This window comes from Typopeltis vanoorti, chromosome 7, assembly GCF_054136105.1.
Source record: "Typopeltis vanoorti isolate ZY-2024b chromosome 7, IOZ_Tvanoo_1.0, whole genome shotgun sequence".
Lineage (NCBI taxonomy): Eukaryota > Metazoa > Arthropoda > Arachnida > Uropygi > Thelyphonidae > Typopeltis > Typopeltis vanoorti.
This window is the reverse complement of record NC_143555.1, coordinates 56,805,393-56,829,599: the sequence shown is the minus strand read 5'-3', so window position 1 is coordinate 56,829,599 and position 24,207 is coordinate 56,805,393. Positions and strand designations below refer to the sequence as shown.

Here is a 24,207-nt window from a genome sequence, read left to right as displayed (position 1 = left end):
ACAAGTCCCAAACATCTCTGTTGACTTGTATCAAGACTCTGGCAAATTGCACCAAACTCTTCAATTTGCCAGAGTCTTGATATTGCCTTGGTTATTTGTCTCTGGACCCTCTGGACGTCACAGTGAAAACTAGATAACCAAATCTGACTTCTGCTTTATATGGTACAACTACCTCCTTATCCATACTCCTTATCATAGTAGCAATCCAATGTTCAGTCTTTGCAACACTTGTAATGCACCCTCTAAACTTCAACCTACTGTCAACAATCACTCTGAGATCTCTAATCTCATCCACTTTCTGAAGCACATTACACAGTTTTTATATCTCTGCACGCCGAAGTGCAAAACCTTTTACTTTGGCATAAATTTGATTATAATATATATCTGATTATTTTATTTTATATATATAATTATTTTAGTCCTAGTATTATTATTTAGGATCTCCATGGAGTCACAAGACTCATCATCCTGTCTTAGACAGCACAAAGTCTGTCATACCACTCCTTAAACTCCTTCACTGTATCAGACAATGCATTCAGTGGTCCTACTGTTATGAGGTTGTCTTTTATTTTTATTCATCTCTATAAAGAATATTTTTTTCTCTGAGTGTTTAGTATTTACACAAGGGTTCAATATCGATTGGTGCAATGACTTTTAACTGTTTCTTTTAGAATCCATAAAATCACTGACCGACTCAAGACCAAATACAAAATGTATACACATTTAATAAAACTAAAATAATATATACACATTTAATAAAACTAAAACAATATATACACATTAAATAAAATTACATAACTACAAAAATAAACTACAACCAAGGCCTTCTAAAATAAATCTACACTTTAGAGATTTTTTTATCCAAAAATATTAATTTCACCCATTCTCTGACGTATTCTATTATTGGATTGTTTAACATATACTTAATCGCATCTACCAGTCAAATTTTGTCTGGTAGATGTGATTTCACAACAACAAAATGTTCATAGTCAGTTTCTTTGTTAGGCCCTTTTCCGAAAAAATAAATTTTCTTCTTCTTTTCCATAGGATCCTTTCTTATCACCCTTATGCAGCATACAATATTATTCCTCCTGTCTCTGAAGTATAAATATTGCAGTTATTTGATGCACAATTTACTGTACCAGAGAAAAAAGTTTCTTTTACTACTTCATAAGTAACATAATTAAGTTAAGCTAATTTCCGTTGCCCTTTCCAGTAGAAATAACAAATGGATCCAGCGTCCTTAAGACAGATGAAACTTTTCAGTCATCATTTCTTCGAACATTCAATTAGAACATCGACTGCAATATCTTCTTTTATTTACTAAATACTTGTTGACAGTCTCAACTCCTCCAGTTTAAAGACTCAGTTCTATGATTCCTTTTCGGAATCTTCTATTAATATTCTTCCAACTGTCATGTAAAACTTAAACACTTTCTAACAAAATTTCTCCAGTCTGCGTTCTTAAACTTCCATTAGCTCTCTCTCTCTGTTAGCTGTCAATCACGCATCAAACTCCTCAGCAGGCCTGCATGTAAGTGGCAAGCAAGAAGTTACATATAATAGCTGACACGTTGTCTCCATTACTGCAATGAGAGTGTCTTTGCAAAACACAACACTCAATAATTTTAAATTGCAATAACAGAATTGAAAGTAACACAACTTCAGAATCTAGCAAGCACATCAAAATTTCAAATGCTTTACATTTCATTTTGACAATAATATCAAAAAATGGTACATCGTAAATATGTATTACGAAACCAAAACTGATATACTAGCACAAATAATTTGTGAAAATATTCATAATTTTAAATTATGATTATTTTTACACTACCACCCTCCATGGAAAAAAAAAAAACTTTTTCACGCTTACTCACCACTTTCATTTGCATCTTACAGGGATGGTCCCCTTGACCTTGCTCCTTCCCCTTGTTCTACCATATGAAACATCTCCCCAGTATGAATCCTGTAACTACTTCTCAACATTTTAAATATCTCAGTCATCTAACCACTTCATCTTCTGTTCACTAAACTATAATCACTTCATCTAACCACTTCATCTTCTGTTCACTAAACTCTGTAGTCCACATGCCCTCACTCTGTCATCATAACTAACATTATACAGTCCTGGTATCATTTTTGTTATCTGCCTTTGCAGCCTCCCCAAGGTTAATTTATCCCCTTGAAATCCCAGTGACTAGATCTGAGCATAATACTCTGATCAGATCTTTATACAATGAAATTACTACTCTGTTATCTAACCAGGTCAGCTTCCTTCTCAGTACTGCAGCAGTCATCTGGGTTACCTTCACCACCCTTTGCAATAAGTCCTCTAAACTTCAAATTTATATCAGTCATCACAGCAAGGTCCCTTGCCTCTTCCTCTAGTTGCATTAACTGATATCCCCATTTCTTTGCCCATCTGTCCAGCTTATTTAAATTCTCCTGAAAGGCCACCACATCAGCACTGTTACTAATAAACCCTTCCCAGCTTCTCATCATCTGAACACAACTGAATATCTCCTGCAATCTACTGACAGTGTCATTAATATAAAGGTTATACAGTACCAGTTCCAGTAATGAGCCCTGTGGAGCTCCACTTGTGACCTTCTGCTTCCTTGACACTGTTCCCTTGTACACAACTCTCTAGTATCTATCAGATACCTAATCTCCAATCTCATTTACTAACCTGATATCTAAACCTATATGCTGCAACTTAAATAGCTGCTTATCATTGTAAAATCCAAAAATAAAATAAAAAAATTTAAAGAATAGCAGTATACATCTTTCTCTCATCACCCACTCTTGTTACTTTATTATACAATGCAATCATATTACTTAAAAATAAATAAATAAAGGCAAGTTCTTCAGTAATAAGAGCCACATATAATACTTTTCATACATTTTTAAATGTTCAAGAGCTGCAGAAAAAATTATTTTAAAATTGTATTTAAAAATACTCTTCTATACTCTATACTCTTCTGTTGCTCAGTCATTTTAAACAAGGGTTTTATAACTTTCATTAAAGTCAATCTTAAGTATTTATTAATCAGAAAAGCTTATCTACAATACACTACATTAGTTATGTTCTGCTACCACCACAAGCACATAACTTCTGTGTACTGCATGAAGAGTGATAACGCAGAGTCCAGACAATAGAGATGGTGAGTAATGCAGCAATCATAGTAGTCACTTTTGGTAATTTTTGTGGGAGCGACACAGGCCAATCAAATGTTGAAACACTTTTTACCAACCAAATACAATAATAAAATCCATGTTAACACCCTTTTGACTGGTACCATTTAAAAGCTAAACATTCAAAGTTTCAAAATATCTGTTTTTTTTTACTTGTCTTTAAGGCATGTATGAAATAAAATATTCTAATATTGGTACATGCTATGCTACTATAGATTATTAATATAAAAGTTTAGGAAAAATGGAATATAAACCAGTATTATCTCGAGAGCCGCACAGAGTAGCTTTGGGAACCGCATGTGGCTCACGAGCCGCAGTTTGCTCACCATGGGTATATATAGTCTCTCACTAATTTCTCCAAAATCTTAACAGCCACAGAAGAAATACAAAGTGGTCAGTAGTTTGACCTTTTTCTACCACCACCCTTATGCAGTTATGTTAGCTTCCTATTTCCCATCCTTCAGCATTTTTTCCATAGATTCTTGTTGAAAATTTAAGTTGATGTCAGTTTATTAGCACATTCTCTTAAAACACATAGTGAAATCCCATCCAATGATTCCACCCACTGCCTTATTGACATTTTGTATGAATTATTGACGTAGAAGATGTATGAATTCCATTTCCTTTTTGCCACGTGATATTTCCTCCTTCCAATTGATATCACCATAATTAAAATCCCTCATAATAATCACTAACCCTACACTCATTGCACTAATTTGCTGATGCATGAATTCAATATCGCCCCTTATACCCCCCCCTGGCCTATAGCAGCAACCAACTGTATATTTGGTTGTGTTGGTCACTATTTCACACCAGACTGCCTCAAATGTACTATCATTCACATGTCTATCATCTTGATATACTACTTTCTTTGACTGCAACTCATCAGCTATCATCAACAATACTCCTCCCCCTGTTCTATCTTATTCTAAATTATAAGGCAAGTGATTATAATAATCTTAGGAATCAGCTTTGGCAGTCAGGAAAGTTGACAGAAAACAAAGTAGAAAAGAAGACAAAACTGGAATAAGAGAAGGGGTCCAAGGAAAATCCAATGGAATTCTTTTGTTATGTGGAATAGGAGGAGAAATGATTGTGGATGAATGACACCTTTAGACAAAAACTGAATTCGAGTGACTGATTCTGAAAACATAGTGGAGTTGCTTAATGATCACTTTTCATCCTGGAATATTAGAGGGATGGGGATGGGTCAAAGTTCAGAAGCACATGAGTACCTAGTATTTGAAACATTCTTCTCGTGTGCTTCTGAACTTTGAACATCTCCATCCCTCTAATATTCCAGGATGAAAAGTGATCATTAAGCAACTCCACTATGTTTTCGGCATCAGTCACTCGAATTCAGTTTTTATCTAACAGTGTCATTCTTCCACAATCATTTCTCCTCCTATTCCACATAACAAAAGAATTCCATTGGATTTTCCTTGGACCCCTTCTCATATTCCAGTTTTGTCTTCTTTACTACTTTGTTTTCTGTCAACTTTCCTGACTGCCAAAGCTGATTCCTAAGATTATTATAATCTCTTGCCTTATAATTTAGAATAAGATAGAATGGGGGAGGAGTACTCTTGATGATAGCTGATGAGTTGCAGCCAAAGAAAGCAGTATATCAAGATGTTAGACATGTGAATGATAGTACATTTGAGACCGTCTTGTGTGAAATAGTGACCAACGCAACCAAATATACAGTTGGTTGCTGCTATAGGCCAGGGGGGTATAGGGGGTGATATTGAATTCATGCATCAGCAAATTAGTGCAATGAGTGTAGGATTAGTGATTATTATGGGGGATTTTAATTATGGTGATATCACTTGGAGGAGGAAACATCACGCGGCAAAAAGGAAATGGAATTCATACATCTTCTATGAGATAATTACTTGAAACAGCACATAACTGAAGGGACACGTGTTATGAGAGTGTTGGACCTGGTCATTGGTTCAGTTTCAAGTATTGTGGTATTGACTTGGGAGTTGCAAAATTTGTGGATTTCTCTCTTAAGAAGGGCTATATACAGAACTACAGGTTAGGCAATTATAGCAAGCTTTGGAGTGAGCTTTCAGCAGTCCCATGGCAGAACATATTGCAGGGGAAAGATGTTAGCAGTGCAAGGGATAAAATCAGCAGGTATCTGAGGAAGGCAATATCAGATTGTGTCCCCATGGTCAGGAAGACAATCAAGGTAGGCATTAGATGGATGAGCAGTAGTATCAAGCTTGATCTCCAAAAAAATAAAATGTTTTGGAGAATTTACAAGGAGAAAGGCGATCAGTAACCTGAGCAGTACAAGGCTTAAGCTATGAAGGTTACCAGCATAGTAAGAAAAGCTAAATAAGATTATGAGAAGACCCTTAGCCATGGAGATCAAGGGGTAATCCTAAAGAGTTCTTCTGCTATGCGGCAAGTAAAAGGAAGAATGACTTTGGAAGGATAATCTTAGTGGGTGCTGATGGTATCGAGGTGACCAATTCAGATGTAATAGTAGAGTTACTGAGTGATCACTTTTCAAAAGTCTATCACCCAAGTGAGAATATCTCTGTAGCTGTAGCAATAACTAATGTGAGAATTGAAGTTAAGAAATCAGAGGTACTTAGTATATTGCAAAATTTAAATGCAAACACTGCTGTAGGTTTAGATGGAATATCAGCTCGGGTGTTGCATGAATGTGCAAAGGAATTGTCAACACCTCTTACTTGGTTATTTAACTTAAGTTTGAACTCTGGTACCCTAGGGAGTGGAAAGAAGGCAAAGTAGTTCCTTTGCATAAAAGTGGCTCTAAAACTGTGGTAGAAAATTACAGACCAATCACCATCTTGGGAGTGGTGGTAAAAGTAATGGAAAAGTTGATTAAAGACAAAATTCGAGAATTGGTGGATCAGGTTATGATACTCTATAGGAGCCAACATGGTTTTGTTAAATCGATCCTGCCTTAGCAATTTATTAGCATTTTATAACAGAATGACATCTGTGTTGGACAAGGGAAATGGCTACACAGTGGTACTTCTGGATTTTGCTAAGGCTTTTGGACAGGATACTCCATGGAATACTGTTGTGCAAATTGGAGCAGATGGGGATGGATACTAAACTGGTGACATGGATAGGAGAATGGCTCAGGGAGAGATACCAGAAGGTGGTGTGTGGAGGAGCAGAGTCCAGGATGAGACAGGTGACCAGTGGTGTGCTTCAGGGCTCTGTGCTTTTGCGATTGTGTTTAATTTGTACATAAATGATATAGGAAATGGCATAAAGGGAGATATTCAGTTGTTTGCTGATGATACAAAGTTGGGTAGCACAATAAAAAAAATCAAGCTGATGTTGAGAGTTTGCAGGATGATTTAAATAAGCTGGTAAAATGGGCAAAAGGAAACGAATGTCAGTTCAATGTGGAAAAGTGTAAAGTTATGCATTTTGGGATTAAAAGATTACCAGCTGTGTACTACATTGATGGAACGGTACTCCAAGAGATTGATGAGGCTAGGGACTTGGGGGTAGTGTTGGTAGATAGGGAGATGAAGTTTAGGGGACACATTGCTAAGGTGTCCAAGATTGCATCTAGGATTACTTGGTTATTGAGGAACACACTAACATTCATGGATAAATTGGTTATTATTCCCCTTTATAAAGCGTTGATACTTCCACATTTGGATTACTGTGCTCAGGTCTGGTCACCTGGATTCCTTGGAGATGAGGAGGTTGTGGAAGGGGTTCAGAGGAGAGTGACTAAGTTGGTGAGTGATATAAAAAATGTTCCTTACATTGATAGATTGAAAGCTTGTGGATTGCAGAGGTTGTTTGATAGGCAGAGAAGAGGAGATATGATAGAAACATTTAAATTACTAAAAGGTTTTTATAAGATTGATGCAGGGGGAAATATTTTAGCTGTGTTATAGTAATGGACAGAACAGAGGTGATCCCTGGGAATTAAGGAAAAGTATGGTTAACAAGGGTGTGAGAACGAGGTTTTTCGCCTGGAGGGTGGTGAATGAGTGGAATGCATTGCCTGACTCAGTTGTGAGTTCTTCGTCTGTAAATGAATTCAAGAAGAGTTATGATGGATATCGTTTTGATAGTTTGGGTCTCCTGTGATGAGTTTACTGACTCCATGGAGATACCTGTAATAATAATAATAATTTTACATAAATGTCTATCTCTTTGATACTTCTGCATGTCTGTTTTACCTTCAAGTCAAGACTACATGGTCCACTCTCTCCAGCCAGGAACAGATAAGACATCTCAGTTACAATCAGATCCTGTGATACCAGGATCAAATTCAAAACTCTTGAACATTGTGTTCCTTCTACTACATGTTTCCTGAGACATTTTTCCCCTTAAGAATTCCAGAAATGCCATTCCCTTACTACTACTACATACTGTTTTCTTTTAGCAGTTTATACTGCTATAATTAAAATCTTCAATAATGATCACTATTTTTGCACTTGCCAAACTCAATTGCCTAAACATTTCCTGCTCTTCACCCTCTGTGTTCACTGGCTTGTAAGATAGCAACATCTCACTAAGCATCCCATCCTGCCCACTTCCTCACACCATATGTTCTCCAATCGATTTTCGAAAGTGCCATTTTCCTCAATTTCTCCACTCTGAGGTGACTCAGCTCATTTATCATGAGTAATATTCTACCACTGCATTTACCTTTTCTATCCTGGAAATATGCCATATCCTTCTAATTCTATTCCTGTTAAGACATCATCTTCTGTCAGCCATATTTCACTAATCCCAATAATCTTTGGACTGGCTGAAGCTGTTAGTGTCACAAATTCATTTCCTTTTTTCCTCGCATTCCTGGCATTGGTATAAAGAAATATCAATGCATCGTTAGTATTTCTATAACTAGTATTATTCCCTCCAGGCACTATTTGATTTTGCAATATACCATACATTCTCCTTGGCAACAGGTTTCCCTGTCCTAACATTCACACTTGCCTAGAGAGTTATCTAGGCAAGTAAGAATGTCAGGCAACTCTCTCCAGATGTCTATGTCCTTTCTTGTTCAAATGCAATCCAACTCTCACATACAGTTTTGTTTCATCCTCAAATGTACTCCAGTAATCCACATTATCCAAGCCTTTTTGATACATGCTTGCTATTATGCTGCTGCTGCTCTTCTCATCTCTACATTATCGTACCTAATTAATACACTATTTTCACTCTTACACTCTCTGCTGTATAATCTCAAATATTAACCTCGGATCTCTTACCACCTGATTCACACTACCTCTCAGATCATTCGTGTCAACCACCACTATCATCTCATCTCATCCACATTTTTACCTCGCTTAATTGCCATAGGCATATTCTGTGATTCTTCTTAACAAGCATTCTAACATTTATTTTGCATTCCACAAATCATTGGATCTCTATACATAATACTTCTCACTCTCAATTTGTCCATTCCTTGCTCACCAACATTCCTCACTCTCTTTCCTCTGACATGCTTCCTTCTTGCTCTCACATGTATTTACCTTCTTATCTGTCCATCCATTGCTCCTGCACTATCATGGCTTCCTCTCTAGTTCTCTTTCTCTAGTTCTCTCTCTCTCTCTAGCTCTCGTTCTTGTGCCTCCTATTATTCCCATAACTCCATCTCACACTCCTACTCTTGTTCTCCTAATTTCTTCTTTCATGCTTCTCAACTCATTCTTCATAATTTCCACTTCTTCTCTTAGTGTCTCTCTCCCCCCCCCCCCCCCCCCCACACAAGCATTCTACCCTGTTATATCCATCCATTTCATCTTTCTTACCCTTGATCATGCTACTTGTTTCTCTCAGCTGGCTTTCACTTATTCTGACACTGCTACCATTACTACTGAAATCAATTACACTGTTATCTATATCACTCTTCTTTTCCCATTTCCTACATTTTATGCATGTATGCACTCCTCAGTGTTTGATCTGCCACATTTTTAGTTACAAAGATGCAAACTTTCTACAAGCACTGCATGTTACAAAATCTTGTGGAATACTATGCAAAATATATTCTTCAAATGGTAGTGGGTTGGATGATAATATAGGGGTGAAAATACCAAAATATAAACTATCCACACTAAATTATGATCAAGCTCAACAAAACCCTCTAAATTTAAAACAGATATCTTAATAATTTACTCTGAACTTATCTGTTTTTTTTTTTTTTGTCATTCTTCCTTTTGTTTGCCACATATCTAAAAAAAACTCTGTAGGGTTTTTCTTTGCCTGATTTGCCAATTTCTGCTTATACTGCAGTTTTGTTTTCCTTACTAATTGAGTCACTCTCCTCGCTTTTTCTTTATACTCTTCGTGTAACTGATTATTGCCATTATTCATCATGTACTACCACTAAAGTACCTTCTTCTTTCAGATTTCATGCTTAAGCTCCTCATTCATCCATTGTACACATACATTATTGAGCATTTTGTCCTTCATAATATATTCATACATTGATGCTGTTATGTATTTCTTTGTCAGTTCCCAAGCAGCATTTATTTCCTTACAGCTCAACTCCTTGTTCCATGCTATAGCTCCAAGCTGTCTCCTAAGCTTGTCATAATCACCAGAGTTATAATTCCACATAGATCCTTTCCTGAAAAAAAGTCTGCATATGGCTAGCCACAACCCAGGTGATCACTTCATAATCATTCTCACCTTTGTATCTTTATGATCATCATCTATGAATCATGATTATTCTCACTATATGTGCTTTGCATTATGGGTTGCTAAGGCAAATGATGTGACGTGGATATGAGTTGCCCAGTCGTGAAGTTGCTTCACACACAAACGTTTTTTGCTTACGCTTGGATAAAGGATTAAACCAAGAATATAACTTCTTGGAGTCTTTAATTTATGATATAATCAAGTGGAAAAACTTTCAACACTACCATCCTCAATGCAATGTTTTATTAAATTTAAAAAACTAGTTGTAAAAAAGATAAAGGTAAGATTTATGTAATTATTCTTGAGAAACGGTTGAGAAGGATTGTAGAAAAGCAGCTTGGTGAATAACAAGCTGGATTCAGGCCAAATACAGGATGTCAGGATCAGATTTTCACTTTATGACAAATAGTTGAGAAATCGTGAGGATATAACAAAGATCTGTATTTAAGTTTTGTAGACCTGCAAAAGGAATATGACAAGGTGCCAAGCAAAAAGCTATTCAAAACGCTACACTTATATGGTGTCAATGGGATATTATATCAAGCAATACTTAGTCCTTATTTGAGTTGTAAGTCAGCAGTTAGAATTGAAGGAAGTATAGAAAGATGGTTTGATATTAAATGTGGTGTCATACAAGGATGTACATTATCCCTCTCTGTTATTCATTATCTATATGGATCACATTATGAAGGAAAGTAATATTAAACCTGAAAATAAAACTGGAGATGTTAATCTCAGCTCTTGAGTTTACCATCTTGGTTGGCTGAGTGGTTAGTGTATCCGCTCTCCAGCAAAAGGCTGCAGGTTCGAATCCCACCGTGGGCATGGATGTTTGCATTTGTCTGCGAAGTGGTAGTTGTGGTGATGAGCAGTAGATAGTGTTGGTGTAGATCATTAGATCCCAACTGGTGGTATGCATACCCCTGGGGGGTACATGCTGGGCTGTTCAGGGTTACACAAAAAATAATCAGTAATGGCAGAAAAATGGATTTAAGACTGTATCTTGCATCTTTTGAGGCACTGAACAAAAGTGTCATTTAAAAGCAGCTATTTTAAAAACAAGGGGCGCAATTTATAGAAATGAGTTTAAAAGGGGTACATAAGTGGAAAAAGGTTGGGAACCACTGGTGGTTGCAGTTCGCTGTAGTTGTATGTAGGTGCCCTCCCTCAATGAGTCTTTGAAATCCTTGGAGGTGTCATGTAATAATAATAATAAATATGCAAATAGACAACAGAATCAACAAAGCTGGTATGGTTGGAATCAACTAAATAAATTTATATGGAATACAAGAGAAATTAGTCAAAACTGTAAATTAGCTGTATACAAGACAGTGTTCAAACACATTTTAACTTATGGATCTGAGAGTTGGGTTAGAAATAAAACATATGACCAAAGACTAGAGATCACAAAAATGAGAGTGTTGATAAAAATGAGGGTGTGAACAGATGGCATCAATGGGAGTATCATATTAAAAATGAGGATATTAGGAAAGAACTTGACATTGTTAGCATCCAGGAATGTGTTAGCAGAGCTAATCTCAGGTGGTATGGTCACTTATACAGAATGGGAGATGAAATATTAGCAAAACAAGTGTTCTCTGCCAGGTTGGCAGGAAAAAGACCCAGAGGAAGGCAGAGATATAGGTGGATTGATACAGTAAAAATTGCCTTAGAAGACAGAAAGATCTGATAATGTTGGCGTCTTGATAGATAACAGATAGATTTTGAGGAAAATTGTTGATAGGAAGTTAGTAATGATGTAAGTTCTAATGTAGTACTATCATAATATCCTGTACATCCCTTGAGAGTACATGTCAGGAATTTGATGATGATGAATACAATACACAGTAAATCAGTTGTCGACATGATAATTGTGTCTTTGACACATTATTAGAAATTGTCACTGTGGGAAAGGGAGGATACACTCACTGAACTCTAATTAATCAGCTACTACTGACTCCTAAAACTCATTTACAATTGAAATAACGATTTAACATCATCAAAATAATTAATTCATAATATTGACTTGGAAAACGAATAGACATGCAGGAGTATCAAAGAGACGGGAACGTATGTGCAATTATAAGCAAGTGATTATAATAGTCTAAGACGGCAACTTGGGGAAAGTTACATGGAGGGGGGAATTGGAAGGCCGGGATATTGTTAGTGCATGGGAAATTGTGAAAAAATATTTGTTAGCAGCAATAGTAAGTTGTATACCACGAGTGAAGAAGAGGACACAATTTGGGGTAAAATAGATGACAAACAATATTAAACAGGAATTGCATGTGAAAAGAGGCTATGGAAGAGATATGAGGAGACAGGTGAAGAGAAGATGCATGAAGAATACAAGACACAGGCCAGAAGAGTCACTAGTATGGTAAGGAAGGCAAAACTGGAATATGAGAGGAGATTGGCTCTAAGATCCAAAGAAAATCCTAAGGAATTTTTTATCTATGTGACCAGTAGGAGGAGAAACGACTGTGGAAGAATGATATTGTGGGATAAAAATGGGAATAGAGTGACTGATGCAGAGTACATAGTGGAATTGTTCAATGAACACTTTATTGGAGTATTTCATCCTGGAGGAGTCAGTTTTAACACTAGAGGGATAGGGCAGGTTCGAGGTTTAGAGGTACAGGAGGAGAGTGTGTTCCACATACTGAGTACTCTGGATGTTAGTAAAGCTGTGGGACTGGATGGTATTTCACCATGAGTTTTGAGAGAATGTGCTAGGGAACTGACAGTACCTTTGACCTGGCTTTTCAATGAAAGTTTGGCTGTGGAAAAGGTGCCCATGAGATGGAGGGAAGGTAAGATAGTGCCATTGCATAAGGGCGGTAGCAGACTGGAAGTTTCTAATTATAGGTCAGTTTGCGTGTCATCAATAGTTGTTAAGATCTTGGAGAAAGTAGTGAGGAACCATGGCAGATGAGGGTAATGTTATCTGTGAGAGTCAACATGGATTTGTGAAGGGGTGCTCTTGTTTTAGCAATATGCTAGCCTTTTATAATAAAGTTACAAGAGCATTAGATGACGGAAAGGCATATACTGCCATTTTCTTAGACATAGTGAAGGCATTTGACAGGGTGCCACATGATAAGCTGATATTTAAGTTGCAGCACATGGGTCTGGATGTCAGAGTCAACTGGATTCAAGATTGGCTGTCCGATAGGTATCAGAGAGTTGTGTATGGTGGGGCAGTTTCAAGGAGGCAGAGGGTTACAAGTGGGGGTCCCACAGGGCTCAGTACTGGGACCTATATTGTTTAACCTTTATATCAGTGACATTGTCAGTGGATTGCAAGAGGATATTCTGCTGTTTGCAGATGATGTGAAGCTGGGAAGGATTATTAGTAATAGTCCAGATGTGGTAGCCCTGCAAGAGGATTTGAATAAGCTAGATAGATGGGCAAATGAATGGGGATGTCGGTTTAAAGCAGCAAAATGTAAGGTCTTGAGGTTTTGGACACATCGATGGAACGCTGCATACTCTATGGGAGGAGTTAAACTGCAGGAAGTAGGAGAGATAATTGATCTGGGATTGATGATTGATATAAACCTGAAATTTAGGGGTCATATTGCAAAGGTGGTGAAGGTAACATGGAGGATTGCTGCAATAATGAGAAGGACACTGACTTGCAGAGATAAAAGGGCTATCATTCCGTTGTATAAGACTCTTATCAGACCACACTTAGACTATTGTTCTCAGATTTGGTCTCCAGGATTTGAAGGGGATAAATTAATTGTGGAAAGGGTACTAAGGTGGATAACAAAGATAGTTTCAGTACTGTACAGTGTTAGTTATGAGGATCGGCTGAGGGAATGTGGACTGCACAGTTTGGTGGATAGAAGAAGGAGAGGTGATATGATTGAGACTTTTAAACTGTTGAAAGGTGGTTCAGAGTTGACACTAGGGAGTTCTTTCGCTTGGTTGAACAGAGGGAAGGAGTGATGACAAGAGGCCATCCCTGGAAGTTATGAAAAGAAACTGTGAGCAAGAGGGTGAGGAGTGGTTTCTTTTCATTGAGGGTGGTTGAACCATGGAATGCATTGCCTGATGGAGTGGTGAGAGTGAGAAGGGTCAATGAGTTTAAGGAGTGGTATGATAGACTTTGTGTTTCTTAGTGGGGGGACCTCTCTTCGATGAGTTTTGATAGACTTTGCGTTTCTTAGGAAGGACCTCCCACGATGAGTCTTTTGACTCCATTGGGGCCTGGATAATAATAATAATAATATATTAATTCTTTATTAATTTTCCCCCATACTGCTCCTCCATATACAACTCTGTAATATCTGTCAGAAAGCCAGTTACCACTTACATGATATCCAAATTCATATGTTGTAAATTAAAAACCAACTTGCCATGCCATCCTGTGAAATACCTTTGCAAAATCCAAAAAAAAAAAAAAAAAAAAAAAAGACTGTGTATGCCTTACCCTCATCCACTGCTGATGTTACTCTATTGTAAAAGGTAACCAGATTACTAAAACAATAGTGCCTGTTAACAGATCCATTCTAACCTATAAATAGTAGTCTATCCATAAATATCAATCCATAAAAATAGTCTATCCATAAATAGTATTACTGTTATCTGTTAATTGTGCATATGAGTTCTTACCCATTTCTCAAAGTAGTTGTTACGATTTTGGAAGAAATTGTAACAACTACAAAAGAAATACAAACGGGTCTGCAGTTTGACACTTTCAATCTACCATCACTTTTATGCAATGGCACTATTTTACTCTCCTTCCACTCCACAGGAACTTGTCCTACTTTAAGACTTTTATTAAACATCCATTTAATAATTATTGGTATGACAGTTCTACAGCTTATTCCCTTAAAACACATGGCAAAATTCCACCTAGTTGACCTCCCACCCTACTGATATCTAGCATACTTATTGTTTGGAATATATCCTTTTCATTCAATTCTAACACTTCATCCACTCCTTATCTCTGTAGGAATGAAGCCTGCTTTACCAAGATGGACCAATCTAATAAAGCAGTCATTAAGTATTCCAACTATACGTGCTCAAAACAATTAGGGGATGTTTTGGTTTTCTTGTAAATTATAAAGTTATAAAAATAATTTACATATGTAACACAATTTGTAGTAAATATCAATTATTTAAACAATATCTCATCAATTACAGCCTATCCATAAGTAAGAAATATTTATTCAATATTTATTTATTCATGTATAAAACACTAACCCAATAGTTATAATTATTTGCCAAAATTTATAATTATCCTACAGAAACTAAAATATCCCCTAATTATTTTGAGCAGTATATGTCATCTGCATTGGTCACCTGAGTCCCATATCCATCCAGCAAGGTAATCTGTCTACTCTCATTTTTCTTCCTTCTCGCCATATAGCAAAAAAATAATAATAATAAATCTTTTGGATTCGCCTTTGATTGCAGCGCTGGTCTCCTCTCATATTCTAATTTTTCTCTCCTTACTATACTAATCACATTCCTACCCTGAACCTTATTTTCTGCATTCAGCTGTTCTCTGCCCCTCTCATTATATGACTTCCATAATCCCTTTTTCATCTGCAGTTCCTGTTTATTTTCACTAGTAATCCATTTGACTACGAATTACTCTGCCATCATCACTTGAGGTATACAATTTGCCACTATTGTCAACAATTTTTTCATAAGTATCTCCCATGCTTAATGACCTCTTTATCTTCAAATTGTTTCATCCTTTGTATTGCTGTAAACTGGTTTATCAGTTTGTGATAATTGCCTGCCTTCTAATTCCAAGTAATATACTTCTGCCTTGATGCTTCTACTTGGCTGGTTGGCCTGGTTGGCCGAGTGGTTAGCGTATCTGCTCTCCAGCCAAAAGGCTGCGGGTTCGAATCCCATCGTGGGCATGGATATTTGTGATTGTCTGTGAAAGTACTAGTGATGGTAGTTGGTGGTAGATGGCATTGGTGTTAGACGAAGAGTTGTAGAGTTGATGCCCTCCCTCAATGAGTCTTTGGACTCCCTGGAGGTGTGGTATAATAATAATAATAATAATGGCTGTTTATCCTTAAGTCAGGACTACATGGTTACTCTCACTAACTTGGCACAAGTACAACATCTCAGATGCAATCAGATCTTCTGATTCTAAGACTATGTCCAGAACTCTTGATTCTTGAATTCCATCCACCACGTGCTACCTAAGACAGTTGAAACAAATGCACTAATTCATTTCTAAATATTTCCTACCCATCTTCATCTATATTTTGTTGTCTATATATATTATCATCATCTCAAATATCTTGTCCTATAAACTTCTGTCTCACATCATATACTCTAAGATTATTACAACTGCTCACAGTGATTTCTGATATATGTACCTTTATTTCTATTTTGATTACAATGATATGATTATAAAATATAAATATTGCTACATATTCATATAATCTTCTCTTGACACCAAAACTCATTTATGTAATGTATAATATTTTTAAAAAGCAATCACTGTTATATATATATATATATTCAGGGTATTTTCAAATTAAAGTATCCCTATTCAGAGTAATCTGTAGAGAGAACCAGTAGACAAAATATCCTCAAGCTTGGTAGGTTCCCTAACCAGATCATGGGAAAGAGATTTTGACAAAAAAAAAAAAAAAATATATATATATATATATATATTATTATTATTATTATTATTATTATTAAACAAGACCTCATGGAGTCAAAGACTCATCTAGGAGGTCCTTTTATCTCACACACATCTCATCATACCAGGTCTTAAACACATTCAAACTCCTTGCAGACACCACACTCTCAGGCAAGGCATTCCAATCATTCACAACTCTGCACGAAAAAAACCTGCCTCTCACTCCCCTACTCACACCCTCTTTATACAGTTTCCAGGGATGACCTCTGGTTCTCCCCTGATCTCCCACTATTCGCTGTAGAACTTCTCCACCATTGATCCTATAGCAACCCCTTACCAACTTGTAGGTCTCTATCATATCTCCCCTCTTCCTTCTCTCCACTAGTCTCTGCAAATTACATCTTTTCAATCTTTCCTCATACTCGACATTCCAGAGGTCAGAAACTACCTTAGTCAGTCGCCTTTGGACCCTTTCCAACATCTCTTCATCCTTCTGAAAACCAGGTGACCAAATCTGGGCACAATAGTCCATGTGTGGCCTAATCAAAGCCTTATACAATGGAACAAGAATCTCCCTACTTCTACATGTCAGTGTCCTCCTCATCATTCCCAGAAGTCTTTGTGTTGTCTTCACAATTTTGGCGATGTGACCCCTAAATTTTAGATCCTTATCCACTATCACTCCCAGATCTCTTATTTCCTCTACTTCCAACAATATATTTTCACCAAGCATAAATTCTGCATCCCATCTTTGTTTTCCAAATTTTAAAATCTTACACTTTGCAACATTGAACTCACAAATTAATATATATATATATATATATATATATATTTCAAAATTAATATTTAATTAATAATTAATAAATTTATTTATTAATAATTTATAATAATTAATAATTAATTAATAATTAATAATTAATAAAATTAATAATTAATATTTCAAAATTAATTAATATATATATATATATTTCAAAAAGGACCAATAGGGGAAATATGACACCGTGAAAAGAAGAAAATTACATTAATGTGAACTGGATGGTATGTAATTATGAAATGATTCAGAGTCAATGACAAATGAAAGTATTCCATGATGGTTATTTCACTTCTTTCATAAAAATAACGTGATGACATTTTCCTGACACATCATGCTTTTAAGGTAACCCTCCAATGCCAAAAGTAGCAGAGATTAAGATCTGCTGAACCTGGTGGCCATTTCATAGAAAATGAGTGACTGATTACTCTATCTTGTGAAATGTTGATGCAGTAATTGTTGAACTTTACATCCTATGCAAAGATGATCCCATGTTGATGCAATATGTTGTAAGTGAAATAAACATCATTGAATGACTTCATTTGTCAATGACTTTGAATCATTTCACAATCACATACCATCCAATTCACATTGATGTAATTTTCTCCCTCACTGTATTTTCCCAATTAGTCATTTTTGAACTAATTTTTTTATTGTCAAATTCTCTTCTCCATGATCTGGTTAGGGTACCCACAAAGTTTAAGGATATTTCATCTACTGGTTCTCTCTACAGATTACTCTGAATAGGGGTACTTTAACTTGAAATACCCTGTATATAAAAACTTAAAATTAGAAAACATTAGTTTAAGATATTTCCTGTCCCATGAAGACAGTTCATGATTAGTTTCAAACAAAATGTGCACAACCAATGTAGAAGTGATATGTTACATGGTCAAGTAATACAAGTAAAACAATACATGCAGAACACTGTCCATTGTGAATGTGTTGGTAAACATCCTGGTCAAAACTGCTGTCAGTTTTCATTCACCTTCTCATATTAGACAGGTCAATATTAACAATTATTCTCTATCACACCACTCATTGAGGTATGGATGATCAGTACCGTAACGAGGGTATGAAGTGCCTGTGGCAAGTATCTAATTTGCATTAGACCCCCCCCCCCAACCTAAAAATGACAAAAAGTTTGAAAAATTTTAATGTAACAAGTTAAATTTTACTAAATGCAATATGTTAAATACTTACTACTAACCCCATCAAAATGAGCTGCCTGTAAATCCAATTATGTATTTGTATAAATAAATAATCTATTAAATAAGAACAAATTTTTATTCATATTCATTGACAATTAAATTAAAGAAATGCATGACATAGAATATAAAATAATATAATAAAAACATAAATAAGTTCAGCATATTTTATAAAAAAAATTTTCTAGCTTTTTCATTTGCAAACACATCTATTATATCGTCATAATTTAATGTTTTTGCAATATCTTTTTCAATCGATATTATAGATTGAAATTGCTCTTGTCAATTGCTCTTGTCCAATAGAAGAATGAAAGTATGATTTCACAACTTTAAATTTGCTAAATGAACATTTGCAGGTAGCTGTTGTTACAGGCATTGTTATGAAAATCCTTAATGCTATGTCTAGATTTGGATATGGGTTTTGTAATGAGAGTTGGTAATTTTTTGGCAAGATTTGAAAAGCATCCATATCGCCTAAATTTTCAAAAACTTCCATGGCTTGATATTTGAAACTCTCAATTTCACATACAAATTCTAGAGCATCTAAGTCGCTATTATATTTCAATGCCAGGTCAGTTGCGTATCGTTTGAGATCATCTAGCTGCATAATTTTTTAAAGCATCCATTTAAAAAACTGAAGTTGTTTGCGACTTCTTGTAAAGCTGTAAATCTATCATTTGCAAAATTTAAGTTATATGTTCCTGGTGAGAAGTGTTAGGTGTGCTATCAAATAAAATAGAAAAATATTTTGCTTTTTGAATATTTGAAATAACATGCTGTCTAATTTTAGAAGCAACTATATTAATTATATCATTTTGTATAGGAGAGAAATAATTAACTTGATTTTTCTTATGACTTTCAATATGTTGCGCAATAATAGGATCATAATGACTAATTAATTCTATCACGTTCGAAAATTTTCCACATTTGGGATGACCAATTTTTTTACAAGTTCCTCTCAAAGCGTCATTAGTCATTATTTTTTATGCAGTACAGAATGACATCCAAAATAACTTTTAAAATATGCCTCCACTTTTCTTTTTCTTTTAAAATTGCTTCTTGTAATTGATCGTCTATAAAATCACCTTTCTTAATTTTTGATTCGAAAGTTTTCCATTCAACGTAATTTTTTTTATGATATAATGAATTTTCATGATGTGGTAACGTAGGATTCAAATCCTGCCAGTCTCGAAACTCTGCAGTGGTCCATACATTCTGATTTTTTCCGAAAAGAATACATGGAAAACAGAACAGTGCATCTTTTCACTTGCAATATAGGAACCAATATCTGAGTACTTGTTCTCCGTTTGACATGGTTTTTACAAACGATATTTTATCAAAATGCCGATTTTCTATATCAGGATAAACACGTATATTATCGCACAACTTGGGTCCATGTTGAACAAATATTTGTATGTTACTATTGGTTATGTGCCATGTTGTAGATCATTAAAATCTATTATTTTTGCATTATCAATATTTTCTAATTTAACATCCACCATATTAATTATCATTATTACATTGCTTCTCGATTTCCTGGTTTTGATGTTCAATTCTTCTTTTTTCTTCTGTTTCAAATTCACATGAAACATGACTTGTAGAAGGCAGATTTAATTCAGTTGTTAAGCTTGAATGAACTAGAATTGTAGATGATTTTTTAATAGAAATATCAATTGGAGTTATATTTTTCTTTATATTTTCAATCTTCTGTTCTCTTATTTTTTTAAACTATGCACTGGAAGGTTTTTTTTGGTTGCATATTACTTTAGAAGTGTTTTTTAATTTAAATTTGTGTTTTTATTAATATAATTATTTATAGTACTTACTCAGTATGTCAGTATGTTGCATATAAACAAAATTATCTGTCTTTTCCAGTATGTTTTGTTCCACAAAAGAACAAAAATATCTAACAATAATTACGACACAGCAACAACACAACTGATCTTATGAATAACAACAAGACTAATAATAATTACATGATTTTTGAAATTCTCTTATCTACAAAAAGTAGAGACAAATGAAAATATTGAGGGTTTGAAGATTGTGATTTTCATTGGATCCTGGGTTTTATGGGTGCAAATGAGGGCTGGCAAATAATATTTGTGGGTGGGTCATGAAACGAGGGTATCAGGTAGGTGGAATGATATCGAATTAAAAGGGATTAAAATTATAATATGGAATGTAATAAACTTGGGATGGGCAGATAGACACATTAGGAGGATAACAGAAAAATGTAATAGATTATCTATGCAAATGTTTAGGATTAGATGGGAATTTGGAGATACAAAATTCTACAAAATCATGAAATGCGAAAATACATTCATTAATAGTTAATGGTGCGACAGAACAATTTACTTCAGACAAAAACGAGAACAATTCCAAAGAAATGTTATGTTCAAGTCGTGATATTAGGCACTGTCATTGCCATCTAACTCAAGAAGAACTGGAACTCACCGGTGTTACCAAATGTAGCGGAATTCCACTGTGTTGCAGAATTTGTATGTCTAAAGCGGCGTATTGCCAAAATTTAAAAATACAATATAAAATAGCGTACTTTTATATCTACATATTTATTTTTATTTTTTACATTTTATATGTTTTGCGCCCATGGCGGCCACCTCTTTCACTACACCCCCGTTATGGCACTGTGAATGATACATACTCAAAGTGATTATTCGGTAATTCTACTATTTTCTCTACTTCTGTCACCTCCCTACTACATATACAGTCAAGTTATCCTTCTGTAATCACTCTTCCTTATACTTGCCAAATGATAAAAGATTTTGCCCTTCTTAGCTTATTTCCTTTCACAATCTAATTTTGCCTTTCTTACATGCTGGTCACCCTTTCTTTCCTATGCTTTGCAGCTGTTCAAGAGCTTTGCTGATCACAGGGAATTGGCAATAGCATTGCCTTGTCTGTTTAATAAGAGTCTTACAACAGCACTAGTTCCAAGAGGGTGGAAGGAGAGCAAAATTGTTCCACTGCATAAAGGTGGTGATAAGGCTGTAGCTTCAAATTATAGACTAGTCTGTATATCTGTGGTTGTGATGAAGGTCCTGGAGAGATAGAAGTAGGATACAGAAATGGGTTGATAACAGCAGTATTCTCTGTGGTTATCAGCATGGGTTTGTTAAGGGGAGATCATGTTTCACTAACTTATGTACTATAACAAAGTGACAAATACCTTGGACAGGGGAGATGCATATACAGTGGCGTACTTAGATTTTGAAAAGGTTTTTGATAGACTGCCACATGATAAGCTCTTAAATAAATTAAAATAGTTGGGATTGGATAACAGACTCCTGAGTTGGATCAGTGACTGGCTGTCAGATAGGTATTATCAGAAAGTTGTATATGGGGGTGCAGTATCTCAAAAGAGAAAGGTCACCAGTGGTGTGCCACAGGGGTCAGTTTTGGGGCCATTGTTGTTCAATTTGTATGTTAATGATATTGGGTTGGATTTAACTAGTGATATCCAGCTGTTTGCAGATGATGCAAAACTGGGGAGAGCAATGCACAGTCAGGCTGATGTTAATGCCTTATAAGAGGACTTGAATAGATTGAATGAATGGGGCAGGTAAGTGGAACTGTCAGATCACTGTTGCCAAGTGTAAGGTTTTTAGATTTGGTAAGCATCAATGGAATGCAAAGTATACATTTGGTGGGGAAACTTTAACAGTAATAGAGGAGATGAGAGATCTAGGAGTGATGGTGGACAAGGACCTGAAAATCAGGGGCCACATTGCACAAGTTGTGAAGGCATCACATCGATAATGGCAGAAATAGAGAGAGGTTATGATTCTGGCGACCAAATCTGAGCACAATAATCTATATGAGGCCTGATCCAGGCCTCATATGGATTATTGTGCTCAGATTTGGTCGCCGGGTTTTCATGGTGACAACGGTATGGTGAAAAGGGTGCAGAGAAGATTCACAAAGGTAGTCAGTGGTCTTTGGAATGTGGAGTATGAGGACAGATTATGAGAATATAAGTTGCAGAGCCTCGTGAATAGGAGGAAAGGGGGGGATATGATTGAGACATATAAGCTAGTCAGGGGGTTGTTATCGGGTTGACATGGATGAAATTTTTCATGGAATGGGAGAGAGGAGTAGAACAAGGGGCCATCACTGGAAACTGTATAATGAGGGCATGAACAGAGGAGTGAGGAGTAGGTTCTTTGCATGGAGGGTGGTTGGTGAGTGGAATGTATTGCCTGAATGTGTTAAAGGCACGGTTGGATGACCATTGTGTGCAATAGTGTGATCTCCCATGATTAATCTCTGACTCCATGGAGGTCGAATGTTAATAATAATAATAATAATTCTGCTTAAGTTCCCTCCACAACATTTTATTGTTTTGGAGCTCATGCTTAATGATTGCTACTCATCTGTTCCTGGTATTCTGGTATTGAAATTTTTTCAAAAGTACATTTTACTGATTTGTACTTCATGTCAAAATATCTTTAAAAGATATTTTTAAAGTCATAATATCATATTGAATATTATATTTTTTATTTACTTATATAAAAAATGAATATAATGTTATGTTACTGCTGAAAATGTGAAAATATGATTACAATATTATTATATAAATCATTTTCCAATTCAAATTTTCTTGTGGATTTTTGATTCCTGCAACAGGTTCCTTCTCCCAAGAATGACAGTAAAACATTATATGATTTGTGGAAAATCCAGGATGAAAGTTCTATAGATAATTTGGATCCAAAGTAAGTGAAATATTTTTAGTGAAAGCACAGAATCAATAATATTTTTATCACATTATTTAAGCGCTCTGCTATTACATTATTATTATTTTTATTGCACCTTCCATGGAGTTGGCAGAATCATTGTGTGAGGTTCATTCAATTGACAACATGTTTATCATACCAAATCTTAAAATCATTAACACTACTTGCATTAACAACACATTCTGTTAATGAGTTCCATTTACTGGCAATTCTCCATGTAAAAATATACTCCAATATTACTAAATCACTTAAGGAATTGAACAACGTAGATACAAATATAAATTAAATTACACTTTAATAAATATTTCCGATATTTCGGCAACGTCATGTTGCCATTTTCAAAAGGAACTTACAAAAAAAGGCACATGCACGTAGGCAATACAACACCATAACTGAGAATGAAGAGATGAAGCTATTCTTCTCCTAAAAGTCCTGATGGTGCCGTCTAGTGGGCTAAGGTGTTCTTGGTCGGTGGGCTGAAGGCCTGCTGATGTAAGCCTCCCAAATTTGGCGCAGTCGCATACAACCAAATTTATTGAGGTTTGGAGAGTTTCTTAATTCTGAGGCTGATTCCATAAATAGTCTTTCGAATTTGTATTTGCTATGGTGTATTACTGTAGCTTTCTTCCACCGTATTCTGTGGCGTGTATCCAGAGCATGGTCTGCAAGACCAGAATGGCTGTACTTGTGAAAACAGATGTAGTCCTTGTGTTCAGAAATTCTGATATTCGCTGTGCTGCCTGTTTGGCCAAAGTAAGAGAGTTTACAACTGCATGGGACCTGGTATACACCAGGTAGGTCTAGGGGAAGTGGTTGGTCTTTGGTGGAGCAGATAAGGGATGCCAATTTTCTGTAAAGCCTGTAACAGGAGGTCAGGTCATGTTTTTTTAAAGATTTTGGAAATTTTTTCCGAGGTGCCTCGGATGTAGGGAATGGTGATGGATTTAGAGAGTA

At 35.7% G+C, this 24,207-nt stretch overlaps 1 protein-coding gene across 2 annotated transcripts in view; it reads left to right on the top strand.

The window, feature by feature from the left end:
* The window catches only part of LOC150104694 (N-acetylated-alpha-linked acidic dipeptidase 2-like), a 346,412-nt gene that overhangs the window by 205,074 nt on the left and 117,131 nt on the right, over nucleotides 1-24,207 (top strand). For both annotated transcript variants that reach the window (XM_090395882.1, XM_090395881.1), the window contains exon 13: nucleotides 23,147-23,232. In XM_090395882.1, coding sequence (XP_090252008.1) covers nucleotides 23,147-23,232 — 86 coding nt within the window. The remainder of the gene's footprint in view (nucleotides 1-23,146; nucleotides 23,233-24,207) is intronic.